This window comes from Odontesthes bonariensis, chromosome 22, assembly GCF_027942865.1.
Source record: "Odontesthes bonariensis isolate fOdoBon6 chromosome 22, fOdoBon6.hap1, whole genome shotgun sequence".
NCBI classification, from domain to species: Eukaryota; Metazoa; Chordata; class Actinopteri; order Atheriniformes; family Atherinopsidae; genus Odontesthes; species Odontesthes bonariensis.
Genome location: NC_134527.1, coordinates 30,802,692 through 30,817,911, shown reverse-complemented (window position 1 = coordinate 30,817,911; position 15,220 = coordinate 30,802,692). Strand labels below are relative to the sequence as shown.

Below are 15,220 nucleotides of genomic sequence, written 5' to 3'. Positions count from 1 at the left end.
GAAGGAAGTATTTCTTGATGTCACTGGGCTCAGAGAATATAGACAAATCACAAACCATGTTGGATACACTTCTATGGGATTCCTCCACATGGTCTTTCAAATGATTTTTAAGTTCTGCTTGGGTTTGAAACGTTTTTAAATAGTCTTGATGAATACAGATTAGGCCTGAACACCTTCGATAAGGCCTATGATGCTCTTTGTAATGTTGCAGTATTCATCCATGACCGTTTGTGTAGAACACTTTCCACTTTATGAAAGGGGCATGTTTGGAGAAATCTGTAAAGAAAATATATATATATCATTATGCATTCCGTACCCTTCAGTATTTTCCAAAATTTTTCTAAAAGCGATCTTCATTGTCCAGTGGAGGCACATTTTAGTCTTTGATGAGTTGCATGAAAATAAACTGTCATACAAGCAGGACAAGAGGAAAGAGACATTTTAAGTGTGGTATAAGACATCAGGACTCACTCATTAACCTATGCAAATGACAATGATAAAATGCAAGTTTAATATTTCAAACTTTCGAAGTTACTGGAAATTTACCAAAAATAGATGTTTTGACAATTATGGTACAGTTCAGTGTAACAAGCCATACATTCCCAAACTGAGGCAACAACTTTATTTCATCAGAGAACAACGATGTATACATAGTACCAGACAGAATCCAACACAATCAATCATTTAACTACTGATGAGTGACATCAAGTAAAAAGTACTACTGTAAGAGCACTGAGGTTGTTCCAAATGATAAACAAGATTTGAAAAATTTGCAAATATTATAAAAACAATATTTGATTGAAAGATAAAACAGGATATTTCACTTCAAAGCCTATTTTATCTGGTGAGTTTAACAGTGCATTTGAGATCTGACAGTCATATTTGCAGCTTTAAATACAACTTTTCTGTCAGAAGTCACATTAATAAAACCATTCTCATCATGCAAGTTCTGATTCTGCAACGTCGATAATAGATGTCAGTGATTTTAAACTGTAGGAGTCAATTCAGTTTCCATAATAAAACTATCTTTTTAAAACCGTACTCTGGTGAAGCGACCGCTGTTCGATGTAGTGCCTCCTGGATAGAACGCGCGTTCCCGAGGGATGCGTGCACATCGACATGCAGACCCTCGAGCTCGGAATCCGGCCCCACCCCCTTGCTCCAAGCTGATTGGTTGAACAGATGAAGAGGCGTCATTTAAATTTCAGTTTTCAGCCGCAGTGAATGCTTACTGTTCGGTGTTTTTATCCCTGTTGGAAGAACTTCAACGACTTTGAAAACAGTTGAAAATAAAGGCGCCTTAAAGGTATGACTTTATGTATGTTATGAGACTAGGAAATGTTGTTTTCAAAAAGTTATGTTTCTATGAGACGTGTGACCTTAGTAACGAGTTCTTGCTTCTTTTAACTCGCGAATGTGTTTTCTGCTTTCGGAGAGGGAAGAAACCGCGAAGTCCTCCTCGTCAGTGCCGCGCTGTTTGTGTTTTACTAAGTAGTAAAGGCTTGAATGTGCTTTTAGATAATTCTGTTCCGATGCATTATGTGGTTCAAATTGAATACTTGATAACATTTTTAACGCTGCACGTCGGCTGGAGCTGCTGCAAACTGGACGGCACCGAATGGTTCACACTGAGGTTGATTTCACTTTGTTTGTATGCTGATGGCGGCCAGGGGCGATTTTAGGATCTGGTCTTTAGGGGTGCCCAGCCGCCAGTGCTCACAGAGGCACATTATTTCTCACTAATTGAGGCGAACTAGTACATTTATAAATTTTGGAGCCGTATTAGTTTTGCTTTAAAGGGATACGCCACCCCCAGGCCAAATTAAGGTGCTGTTTACACATACCCGGGTATTTTGATAAACGCATATTTTCTAACCTTCGTTTGCAAAAAAAACTAGGTGCACACAGCCCCGTTTAAAAAAAAAAATCACATCTACATTGATCCGCATAAATACGCTATCAAGAGCTGTTAAATTACGCCAAGCCTGACAGTGGCAGTGTTAGAACAATGAGAATTCCACACAAGCCAATCAGAAGCCTAATAGAGAACCGCTGACAGGAAGAACTTCCGGATCCTTTTCAAGAAGAAAATATGGCGCCAGGCTCATGTGTGTGGACTGATAGCGAGACTGAGCTACTTTTACACGTTGCGCTGGACTATAAAACTGCTAAAGCCGTGAAAAATGTCTTTGTTGTTCAATACATTGTATGACTGTAATTTTCAAAATCACACAAGCGAGTATAGCTCTCAACAACAGAAATGCTGCTAGTACCTCCATGCTTGCCAGATAAACAATGGACGGAGAGAATGGCTTTTTCACGCTAGCATCCTGCCAACATGGCGGATAGGGGCGGGGCTCTGTACTATGACGACAACTCCTCATTCCATTCCCAAAACTCCGTTTTTGTCTCTTTCAACCAGTTTACACACAAACGCTAAACGGAGTTTTTAAAAAATCTCCACTTTTGCCGGAGTTTTTTTTTAGCTTCGTTTTCGGAGGAAAAAACTCCGTTTGTGTATAAACGAAGGGAAAGGTCTTCGTTTATCAAAATACCCGGGTATGTGTAAACAGCACCTAAGTGTATCCCCGCATTCCCGAGACATAAATAAGTGTGTGGGAGCGTTTTCCTGGCGACCCAGGCATTGTCCGAATCTCACATTACTGACCACTGCTTGGTTGCGCGTAATACATACATGCTAGCGTCGCCAATTGAAATATTTCACCCAACATGAATTAATTTACTTGATTTACCTTCTAATTACTGTGTGAGTGGTGTACTTTCACATCGAGTGCAAATGACTGTGTAATTCAACACGGAAGGCTTGTTTTGTTCATGTCGGTTTGGGAACTAGTTTACGGTTTGGAAAACACAGCCGAAGCACACTCCCCGCTACATCATTGGGAATCCCCACCCCCGACTTCCTCAAACAAACCAGCGTGAAGCAGCCGGGGTGGGGATTCCCAATGACATAGCGGGGAGTGTGCTTCGGCTGTGTTTTCCAAACCGTAAACTAGTTCCCAAACCGACATGAACAAAACAAGCCTTCCGTGTCGATTTACACAGTCATTTGCACTCGATGTGAAAGTACACCACTCACACAGTAATTAGAAGGTAAATCAAGTAAATTAATTCACGTTGGGCGAAATATTTCGATTTGCAACTCTAACATGTATGTATTACGCAACCAAGCAGTGGTCAGTGCTGTGAGATTCAGACAATGCCTGGGTCGCCAGGAAAACGCTCCCACACACTTATTTATGTCTCGGGAATGCGGGGATACACTTAATTTGGCCTGGGGGTGGCGTATCCCTTTAAGTAGTGTTTTCCCCTACAACATTCAATTTTGACCTCTTCATTTCAAAAGACTGTGGCTTGACAGGGATAACAGAGAGCCTGAGACAAATATTGAAGATGACTAACATTTATTTTGGGAGTAAAGAGTTAAAAGAAATGCTAGAAAATAAATAAAATGGTCACTAAAATAATGCATCCTTAAGCAAAAAAAAAGTGCTTTTGCATAATATAATATTTTAAAAATGTGCTGAGCCAGGGGGTGCCGAGCTATCTCACAGTAGTGCCTTGGCACCACTAAAAATGCCCTAGCCTCGCCCCTGCCACAGAGTCCATGGATGTAATTCCAGGCATTTGATGGGCAGCCGTGAAAACAAGACGCCTTTGTGTAAAGGGATTCTTAGAATCAAACGAGCAAGTATTAAGTTTCAGTTAAATTGATACTACGCCCTTTTAAAAATCGAGTCGTCAAGGCACTTTAAAGCAGTGTTTCCCAACCCTGGTCCTCAAGGCACACCGCCCTGCATGTTTTCCATGTTTCCATGCTCCAGCACAGCCCATTCAAATGAATGGCTCAGGTCTTTAAGCTCTGCAGAATGCTGAATCGGGTGTGCTGGAGCAGGGAAACATGGAAAACATGCAGGGCCGTGTGCCTTGAGGACCAGGGTTGGGAAACACTGCTTTAAATAGAAATAAATGTATTTATCTGGTCTTATGGGACACATTTTACGCCTTATGGAGCATAACTTACAACTGAATATGCGACGTCCTCCGTCTTTCATGGAGAGATTATACAATATTTTACTTGTTGTCCTGACCCATGTATTGTAGATAAGAGGCCATGCGTCACGACTCATCTACCAGCCGACGGAAGGGAAAGACCCCTCAGCGCCGCCCCCCCGTGCCAGCTCCAGGGGTGTCCAGTTCAAAGCGCAAGGAGTCCCCGAGAAAAAGTAGAGTTTCAGGTGAGTGTCTGACATCCCTGGAATCAGGTTTGAACTGATGAGAGATGCAGAGCAAGCCACAGCTTTAGCTTTGTTTAAAACATTTTTCTGTTTGTACACATATAGGTTTACTAACTTGAGGACATGGAAAGCAAAGCAAATAAGTTATTTATTCTAAAAGCATATTTTGGGTTCAGCCCTCATGTGTATAATCAGTTTTTTTAGGTTGCAGAAATATTAGTGCATACATATACTGGTACTGTAAACACAACCAGGCTGCAATGAGAACCTTGTCACACTCGTCCTCAGTGAGTCTGTAGCATTCAAACTACAAATGTTCAATAAATATTCTATAAAAAAGTGCTTTATATACTTTGTCTGATTCAATCTCAGCACATTCGTACACAAAGATTAGCTCCATATGTTCATAATTTAAAAAAGGAAAGGAAATTCTCAAAAGTTCACCTTCCCGTCCTCATAATTATCCGGATGAATCGCAGAGAAAAGAAAATGATAAAGCGTAGCCATGAATGTTGCGCCTGTAAGGAATTGTGGGACAGCATTATTTCTTTCTTTCATAAAGGTTGGTTCAGTGTATCCTCTGCTTAAAGCTGCAGTCTGCAACTCTTTTTCAAGCATAATGCCTGGAACTGTCCGGGGATTCTGAAAGTAGTACATTAAATACCCCAATACAAAAAAAAAGAGTTCTCTAGGTCCCCTATATGTCCCGCTAGGTCCCTCCAAAGCCAGCAGGTTTGTTTACAAAATTGCAGACCGGACCGGTAAAAGGTAACCAATCAGGTTACGAGCTGGGCTCTGCTGCCTGTCAATCACCGATTGTGCACGCGCGATACAAGGTAGGCTCGTCCCCACGCTTATTTATCTGGACTATTGAACTTCATTACGGGCTAGTCTACTTACTGTGTCTTCCATGATTGCAAATGACAGGTGAGTTGATGAATGAGGAGTCGTGTACGCGCATCTGGCGTGCACATAGACGTGCACGAGTTCTCATGTGTTTTGATGGGGCGGGACAGGAAGTTGAATAACTTTTTATTTTTCGGTTAAAAAAATAAGCATTTCTTGCATTTTGCGACTACGGAGGTCACCGTTTTCAACTTCAAGCGTTCTGATAGATCATGTAAACTCTTAAAATGCCAAAAATTAGGACTTTACGTATGACAACAACAAATCCTGCAGACTGCAGCTTTAAGGAGACGATAAAAGAAGCATTGGATGTCCTTTCCGACGCATTTGGAAAATCCCAGCTCATCATTACTGCCACATGTGGATTAATGCTGAGCCATCGCTTATCCGTTTATATTTTGTCCAACATCCAGACTTTCTTGTAATATTTTATAGGGCTGAACGATATGGACAAAATTTCATATCTCGATATTCATGCCAGATATCTCGATTACGATATGACTACGGGTTCGGTGAAAACCAAGCATTTTTCAGAAAAATAAAAACATCATAAAACAAAAGAGTGCAGTTTTATTGATTAATTTTCGCCAAGCACGACCTGCACAACACCTCGCTCTGGTCGACATCATCCTTTCTAAATCCAAAATACCTCCAAATAATGGAGGATGATTTATGTTTTGGCACAAAATTAGATTCTGCACTGCCAACGGCCGAATTATCTTCCGCGCTCATGTCACTTTTCTTTCGTTTTGATTTCGCCATGAATTCCCCGTGAATGTGTGTGGCTGTGTGCGTCTCAGTCCACTTCTCCCTCACTCCCACCCTCCTATGTTTGTCATTGGTTGGCTTCAGCTGTCGATCCACAGCAAGCGTGAAATAAGCTTTGTGGTTGGCTGGCGGTGGGGTGCATTCAAGCGCAATCTTAAAAGTAATGTTTATGGTGACTGCCGGAGCTGTATAAGCAGGGCGAGCGTGGGGGAAATATATCGTTTATATCGTTGCTTTTTCGAAATTACTTTCTTGAATGTTCATATCTCGATATAGATACGATAACGATATATCGTTCAGCCCTAATATTTTAACAAGGTTTCAAGCAATAACACTCGAGCTTTTCTGAGGTTTTCAATGTTTCCTTTTTACACAGGCTCCTCTTTCACTAATTTTCACTCCAGATATTTTATCTAAGCATTTTTTTTTTTTTTTAAGAGATGTGTGTTTTTGTTTGTTGACAGCTAACCCTGTCCTATGAATTAAAATGTCACCCAACTCGAGGAATGAACCAGTTGTGTTCCATGTAGATAAAGACTGAACCTTTTTATTAGGATTATATGAAGTACTTTTTTGTAGTACTGTGTATTTTTTATATTGCAGTGGCAAAGATTTACTCTGGCTCAGACTAACTGCTTTTAAAAAGTAACTGGGTATAATGGTGAATGTCCTGGTTTGAATCTGCTTTTCAGAGCAGGCTCCCGTTTCTCCCAGGAAGAGACGGTTCAGACCAGGAACCAGGGCTTTAATGGAGATCCGCAAGTACCAGAAGAGCACAGACCTTCTGATCAGAAAGGGACCCTTTGCTCGATTGGTGAGTTGGACCCTAACAAACCATAATTGTAATATGAGAGCGACACACGTATTGCTATACCCTCATTCCTATAGAATAACACCCCAGGCAAAAAAATATGAAATTACTACACTTGAAGAATGCTCATTCAGCTTTTTTTTTTTAAATTTTATTTATTTTTTTTAATTGAAAAAATGAAATATACAAAATACAGATGTGACACAAAACAATTTGACTTGACAGCTGACCATTCTGGCTTTGCTAAACGTGCCTGATATGGTTTTAATGAAACCCTAATTTATTTGAAATCTTACAATGAATATATTTTTGTTCCTCCTCAGATGAAGTAGAGGGGGGAAATATGAGAGGCAAATTATGGAATGACTTGTAAACTGCATTTCTAAAACAATGACCTGCAAATGAGTCTGGAGTTAAGAGTCCACGCAGAGCTTTAAGCTGCGAGTAGGCCGGCTGCGAGTAGGCCGGCTGCGAGTAGGCCGGCTGCGAGTAGGCCGGCTGCGAGTATGCTGGCTGCGAGTATGCTGGCTGCATTGCACCAGCAACTTGTGATGTGAACACTGTGCTCCAGGCACACTAGACTCATGCTGAACAGATTCATCCTGAACAGTGGATAAATGGTGCACCATAGGAACAGCTTCAGAGGAAGGCGTACAGGATGTACAATATAAACAATGGTAACTCCACAGTTTTTATGTCCGTTTCACTTTTAAGCTGTTTTTGAGGTTTTCGTAACATCTGCAATAATTGGACCTTCTTGGGTTTTGACGGTGAGCAGAAACTAAATGTAATGAGCTGTTGCACTTGGGTGACTTGTAGGAGACATTATTCTCTACAAAAGAGCTGTTGGTAGAAGATGGGGAAAGGACTGTGAACCTCCTTTTGTGATGGCAGTTCAGCTTTGAGTGTGGAAACAGATGTTGGTTACCAGTCAGATGTGTCTAGAATTTGGAGCAAGTCTAACTGAAATGGGAAGGATGTAAAGGGAGGATCCATAAGCTCACATGCACTGGAGTCCTGAAATGTTCTATAAAATTTGCTTTGGGCTTATTTGTGTCGGCGCAGAAAACTCAAAGCAGTGTGCCTTTAAAAATGGAAAATACACTACAAAAGAAATGGGCCGAAACGTAAATCAACTGCTTCTTTTACATTGGCCTTTTCAAGCTGGGTGTCACAGTTCCTGGTGGCGTGGGAGGTGGAGACCCCAAATGCAGGAAAGCACAGATGAGCTGGTAGAGGCTTGGAGGTAGGGCTGGGCGGTATGGCCTAAAATTTGAGCCACTGACGGTATGCGGTATGGTACTTTTGTATATAAATTACAACAGAACAGTTTCTCAGTGGTTACCATAGCACCAAATAAACACTTTCAATCAGGATGTTTGCAGCAATATTAAATTAAATGTATTGTGCAAAACAGAAAACACAGGAAATATAAAAAATATATACGTTATATTTATATTTAAAAAATAAGAAAAGGTCAATTTCCTCGAATAAACTGTGAGAGAAAAGCCGCTGCCTCTTGGATAACGTAACTTTCATAGGCGCCTTCCACTTATTCAACATGCTCAAATATGCGTCATGTTTCAGACACCCCATTTGTGCATGTTAAGCTAACTGCTTGTTAATACGATAAGTTTTTTATTACTTTGCATGTTTTCCAAAAGAGAAAATAATCATGATTTTGAGGATGTCACCGTTACACACCAGCTGAGACGCAGGGTAGCAAAACATTATGGGCGTGAAAACGAAACTTAGAAAATCGGCTCGGCGCATGCGCAAAACCACAAAGTAGCAAATCTCGACAAGTAGGAGAAATCGACAGAGCACCGGCTTTGACTCGTTTCATATTCCGGAGCATGGTTAGCCCGCAGGTGGTAAAACAAATTACTCGTGTTACCTTGTCTTGCGATTACTGTCACCCGGCATATCCAAGCGGATGTTCAAAACTTTGCATTACTGCCGGACTCATGAGCTATTGCGGTATAAGGTATGCCAAAAAAATCTCTACCGTTGGTGAAAAATACCGCATAAGGTATGATACCGTGCATACCGCCCACCCCTACTTGGAGGCTTTCTTTAAAGGAAACCAAAGCTGCCACGTAAGGAATGAACTACAAGCAAAACTAAAACAGAACTGAGGAAAGATGAACTGACAAACTTACCGACTGGGAAACCACGAGAGGGACAAAAATCCAGAGCAACATCATCATACATAGTGATCTATGTATGCTGAGGGAGGTGATCATAGATATGTATAGAATGGCTAGATGTCTCGTCCGCGTTGCTGGTCAACGGAGTTGAACGTCCTCAGATGGCCGCCATCTTACCACAGGCAGCTCTCTCGCCAACAGCATTGTGTTGATGGTGAAACATTCAAGACATAACTTGCTTAATTCTCAATCGTTTAGGTTATTATAAACATCAAAGTAGTAAGCTAATTATCACACTACAGACGAAGTCCATATATATATATATATTTTTTTTTTTTAAATAAAAATGTAAATATTTCACGTTTATTTGCCCCATGACTCAACTTTATTTATCCCTTGGGATGACTCCCTCAGGGAAATTCAAGTCCCCAGTAGCTCCAAACACACACATGGGATCTCTATAAATATAAAATACAGTATAATATAGAATAATTAATATAATATAGAATTAATATAGAATAATCTAAAACAAAGTGTAAAAAAGAATATAGGATATATAAGATATACAAAGTAAAGAGAGTTAAATAAAATAAGTTGTAGCACTATGGTTGAGTTATTGCCCATATTGCACTACACTTGTGTTAATTACACATTGTATGCACATAGTCTGACCATAAATAGAAAAGATATTGCACAGTAGTGACGTGAATTATTGCATAGATGACCGAATAAATAAAATATCGCACATGGTCTTTTAGTATGTAGGGTACTGAATGTGGGTTTTTGAGCATTCCTCTGTCCGTGACCCCCCTACCCTCATAGGTATGTATAGAATGCCATTCTACATATCTATCCATTTCAACATATTCAATCATCCAGAATTATTACCACAGCAATTACGTTTGTTAGAAAACAAACAGTGTAAAATCGTCGAGATTTCTGCGAGATAAGAGTAATAACGTCAGAGCAGATCACTTACCGTAACTCAGTTTACCTCAGGTTTGACTGTCTCCTGGACAGCTCACCCTGTGGTAAGATGGCCGACTTGTGCGGACGTTCTAAGCTCAGACGTAACACATCTAGCCATTCTGTACATATCTATGGAGGTGATAACCAACAAGTCAACAGTAACAGAAAACCTGGTGTGAAACAGGAAGTTGATCAACCAACAAGAACAGGCTGCAAGGTAACCAAAGAGAAGGAAGGAAACTAAAACCCACGAGCCATGACACATTGGCACTGATGCATGTTCACTGTGCAGTATGGGTCCAAAGTTGATCCGACGCTAATGCACCTGAGTCAGTCAGGGAAGTCGTAACACTCCCGCCTCTACTGGGATTACACAAATGCCCCCAGCATGGCAGAACACGCCACTCTAACTAACCCACGGTGCTGTTGTCACTCTCTTACTTTGTTACTAAACTGTAAGAAACGGGACTTCCATAAACCATCACTTCCACCTTAACACAAGACCGTAGTCTTGTGTTAAGGTTAAGTTACAGTGGGCGAAAGAGAACCAGTCAATGACTGCATGAAGGGGAGATTCAGTGATGAAGCACAAATCTGCATTTGCAATGGAGATGATGCTGGAACTTTTGATTCCAACTTTATGTTTGCCTGAAGAAAAGGAGCAGATTTAAAAAAAAAAAAAAAAAAAAAAATATGTCTTATCGTTTGGGGCTGACGTCAGGTAAAGGACCAGAGGAGATGGAAGTAATTACCTCTGCTGTAAACGTACAGCTGGACTTTCCTCAGTGCATCAACTGAAATGAGGTTTGTTGTTGCTGAGCGAAAAGCGTTCAAACTTTTCTTCAGAAAACACCAACCATCTCACTGACATAACCAGCAAATATTCCAGATCTGGCATTACAGCATTTCTATAAAAAGGTTGGAGGTATGCTTTAAAAATGCAATGAGTTTAATAAAATTGTGTCATGTCTCAATTCAATTAGTTTTACAAAATAAAACCTGAACTTCCTTAAGTGTGGTGATTCCGTTTTCTTAGTCGGGGGGTCATACCCAGTTCTCTGTAGGAGTAGAAATCCGAAGGTGAGCCAGCTGATCAAAGTTGATGTTTTATTTCATGTGTAATTTATATGTAGTTTTGTCGCTGGAATTAATCTATAATCCTCAGGATGGAGTTTTCTGCTGCTTACTTTGACCTGTGCAAACGTCACACAGGTTCGTGAGGTTTGCCAAACGTTTTCCAGAGAAGCTCTCCGGTGGCAAGTCTACGCTCTCATGGCCATGCAGGAGGTAAGCGGCGCTCTTCATCACCAAGCTTCTAACCCAACAATGAAGGTTATGTAACATACAAACACAATGAAAATGAGTTCCAACTAAACAAAGCACAGTAGGAACATCTGGGATGCTACAACAGTCGAAGAGAATTTTAAATGTACTTTCTCTTTTGAGCATTTTGATAGCTCTGGTTTTTCACTTTGCATATTTCTCTTATTTGTACAACATTCAAATCTAAGCTCACCGTACCATCTCTATTTTACCAGAGCCTGGCTGTAGTGAAGTACTCTTTCATTATTTTTTTTTTTTTTTTTTTTTTTTTCATGGCAGTGACCAATCAGCTTGATGTATCAGTAGTATGATGGGACATTAGTAACCATGATGTGCGGGTAAAAACAAGGCTGTCATATGTCAAACTTTATGATTTAATGACTATTTAAAAACTCTGAAATCACTAGCCGTGACTTATTTAGTGCCCTATACTTATAGGCTTCTGGAGCTTTACAGTTTGTACAGCTCATGTGCTGAGACCTTTGATTGTGGCAAGAAACATTGCTATGGAGCTGTTGACTGATGTAGGTTTTTTAGAGACCAATGTCTATTATTCACTGTATAGGGCAGCCAATTTCTGACACATTGAACAAATATCCTGATATTTCTAATGAGTAGTTAAAGTAAGGGTTCAGTAGCCAACCCAAACCTTAACCCACAAAAAACGGTATTTCTTTTTCTTGAATATTCTTGAAAAAAATCAAATACTTTAAGTAGATGCTTGGTTCTTGCGTGTCTTACACATACACATATAGGTGGTAACTTGGTGGTAATGCGTACATTTTTCTAAAAGACTAACATCGATCTGGTCTTCACGGTTCTGCCATGGGGGAGGGACGCTACGATCAACCTTGTGTTGGGGTTGCATTGTTTTAAGTAAAGAGTGAAAATGATGTTTATTATCACTACAGGAGCTCCACTTTTCCTCTAACATTCAGTCAGTGGGGTTACATGGCACAGAAAGGATCAGAGAATTGGCTAAATTACAATCAGACTGAGTAATTAAGTGCATGTAGACACCTTAATCTGACAAGAAATTGGATCGGATTCAGACCCCGAGATAACTGGGTTGAAAGTCACTCTAAACCTGCTTGTAGACGCTGAAGCACGTGGTGAATCAGACTTTGCGTTCTGCGCATGCTCCAGATGTTTTCCCGGGGTCGTGACCCGGAAGTCAAAGGAGACGATATTCCTGTTGTTGTCGCCGTCAGAAAGAAACAAACAACGCGATGGAGAATGCTCCGTTGGGCATCGAGTTTGTGCAACAAGCAGCTCATCACAGAGCAAATGTAGAGGGACGTAGCTTCATCTGGCTCTGCGTTCTCCATCTTTCTCCAATGCCTGAGTTTGTTGTTGTTGGTGGTGAAGAGGTCAACAGGAAGTGGCTCTATCAGCAATAGTTGGAATGGGTACAGCGCCACCTATCATAACCGCGGTATGACACGCGTTGTGCCTCTGATCCCATTCATTCACCGCCATATATCCGCCATATAAGGATAATTACCCTTGCTCAACTCATTCTTATTGTAATTTAGCCAATTATCTGATCCTTTTAGTGCCATGTGACCCCACTGAGTGAGAGCTAAAGGTTTAAGATCCAAACTGGAGACTCAGCAGTGAGAAAGAAATAGGGCTGCCCCTGACTAGATCTCTCCTTGTTGACCAGCAGTAACAATTTAAGGCAAGTGGCCGACTATTTGTTACACTTCCCCCACAAATGTTGGCTGCGTGCAGTGCTTCCATTCATCCGCTCAGCCCTTTCTCTTTCACATTGCATGTGCTTCTCCTCCCTTACACATTGAACCAATGCATGGTCATTAGATCGCGCTCTCATTAACTACATTTACCAACTGTAAGACTTCTACAGACCTTTTGCGACATTGATTTTTCTTTTAAAAGATGAACCCGGTGAAACATTTCGCAATGTGTTGAGACGGGTAGCTTTCTGTCTTTGGATCAGCCCCTCTCTGCTGCTTTGTACTCCAGACTTTCAAGCTTCAAGCGAGAATCAGTTTAGGTACATTACATAGAGATTATATTGTGAAGCTAATTAAAATTAGCAAGGTGCCAGACAACATCTGACAAGGACATTAATGTGAGTGAGAAAGAAAAAACTTATGCATTCTGTTGCTTCTGATCTGATAACAAGAACAGAAACTAAAATTATATATGGTACTAGTGCTTCATCCACCAGTGAAAATAAGATTTTTATTGTTGTGTCACGCTTGGTTGACTATCAGGAAGAATTTCTCCACTGTTTGACCTTAAGAAGCATCATCATGACACAGGTCAGCAGAAGGTAATGCTTATGTAGCCTAAAACCTGTTCCTGCTGACTTTAAATGTTTGGAACATATATTAAATATTTTTTATTTATTCAAATCACTGAAAAATCAAATGTTTCCTTAACTTTTCCCAAACATATTGAGTGGGCAGCATACCAAATTTCCAAAATTGCATTACATTAGCCTCTTTCTCTGGTTTAATATGTCAACATAATGTATCCACCTTTTATAAAGTGTCTTTTTTTTTTTTTTTAAGCAGTAAAAGCTTTTCATTTAGCTTTTTGGAGCCTGGATAACAGACAATGATCTTGTACACTGATAATGTCACTGCCTGGTTAGTTTTGCTTTTATGTTCCATTTTAAAACAGCCCACGTCACGTTGATAAATTAATTCTGAAACTGTCTCACATACTTAAAGAACACACCTGCAGCACATCAATTTGATAGAATACTTAATTGTAAGTTGATCAGATATACTCATGCTTTGTTGATATGGCAGTGAAATTGACAAGCTTTTTAGACTTGTGCATTCGTATAGTCGGGTGCCCCATATCACATGTGAAAAGCTGACAACTTTCCTTTCTGTTTTTGGCTGCCTGGACATGTTGAACCTGCTTGATAATCCAGGTTCCTGATCAGGCAACTTCACTTTAATCCCAACAATTTTTTTTTTTTTTTTTTATGCTTGCAGGCTGCAGAGGCATTTCTTGTCCTGCTTTTCTCAGACGCTAACTTGTGTGCCATCCATGCCAAGAGGGTCACTGTGTTTCCACGAGACATTCAACTGGCCAGGAGGATCCGTGGGGTGGATAACATGTAACAGCCATTATTATATACAGGGGCTGAGAAAAACCCAGCAACAGTAATGACATGTTCACATTATTTCCTCTCGAGCTGTGTTCATTCAGCTCAACAGATTTCATACGTTTGAAATGTTTTGTGAGATGATACTTTTTTGGGGTGGGTTGGATTTTGGCCATCCTGAACAGTTAAACTCCAACTAATGCTGCCAAGAGAGATGAAAGAAAGAGGTTGGAAAAGAGTTCTTATAAAGCAGCTTTTTGTGTTTATTATTTTTTTTTACTTTAAATAATGGATCTACTGATGTGATATTGATGTGTACATATTGTTCCTCACTGAAGTAAAGTTATTTTGTGATGGTTTCATTTTTTGGTGTATTAATTTTTCCTGTTACATATATTTAACATTATACTGTAAAACTGAAAACTTTAGTAATTATAGTGTGGTGCAGAAAGCTCAAAGTGGTTTAAAAAGCTTTGAATTAAGGGTATGATACTGAATAAAAAGATAAATCAATAGATTAAAAACATTTTAGGAAAGGGGATAGGTTTGTGGTGACCCGAGCCACCTCACAACAGAACCGCAGTTTGTGAGACCGAAGGGTTGTGGGACTGAGAAGTTGGTCAGCAGCACAGGAGCATCACTGAGGACTCACTGAGTTGTTGGGTGTATCAGTGATGGAAAAGAGGCTGAGTACAGGGAACTGGTCTGTCACTTTCTGGCATGGTGTGGGAACAACTACTTAATCCTGTATTAGTTAGTAAAAGAAGGAATCGAAAACAGTCAGCCTGCTGGGTGAATCTATCTAATCTGTTAACGGTACCACGTACAACTCAGAATACAACAGAGACCAGTGTAAACTCCACAAAGCTAGCCTTATTTAATATTAGATCTCTGTCCGATAAGTCACTGTTAGTTAATGACTTCATAATTTCACACAATTTAGATT

At 40.2% G+C, this 15,220-nt stretch overlaps 1 protein-coding gene across 1 annotated transcript; it reads left to right on the top strand.

Moving 5' to 3' along the window:
- The first annotated feature begins 1,217 nt into the window (after positions 1-1,217).
- Positions 1,218-14,636, top strand: cenpa (histone H3-like centromeric protein A). Its single transcript, XM_075455522.1, has 5 exons — positions 1,218-1,306; positions 4,126-4,259; positions 6,626-6,747; positions 11,076-11,150; positions 14,162-14,636. The coding sequence occupies exons 2-5, from the start codon at positions 4,136-4,138 to the stop codon at positions 14,288-14,290; spliced, it is 450 nt and encodes a 149-aa protein (XP_075311637.1). The 5' UTR covers positions 1,218-1,306; positions 4,126-4,135; the 3' UTR covers positions 14,291-14,636.
- Positions 14,637-15,220: the final 584 nt, after the last annotated feature.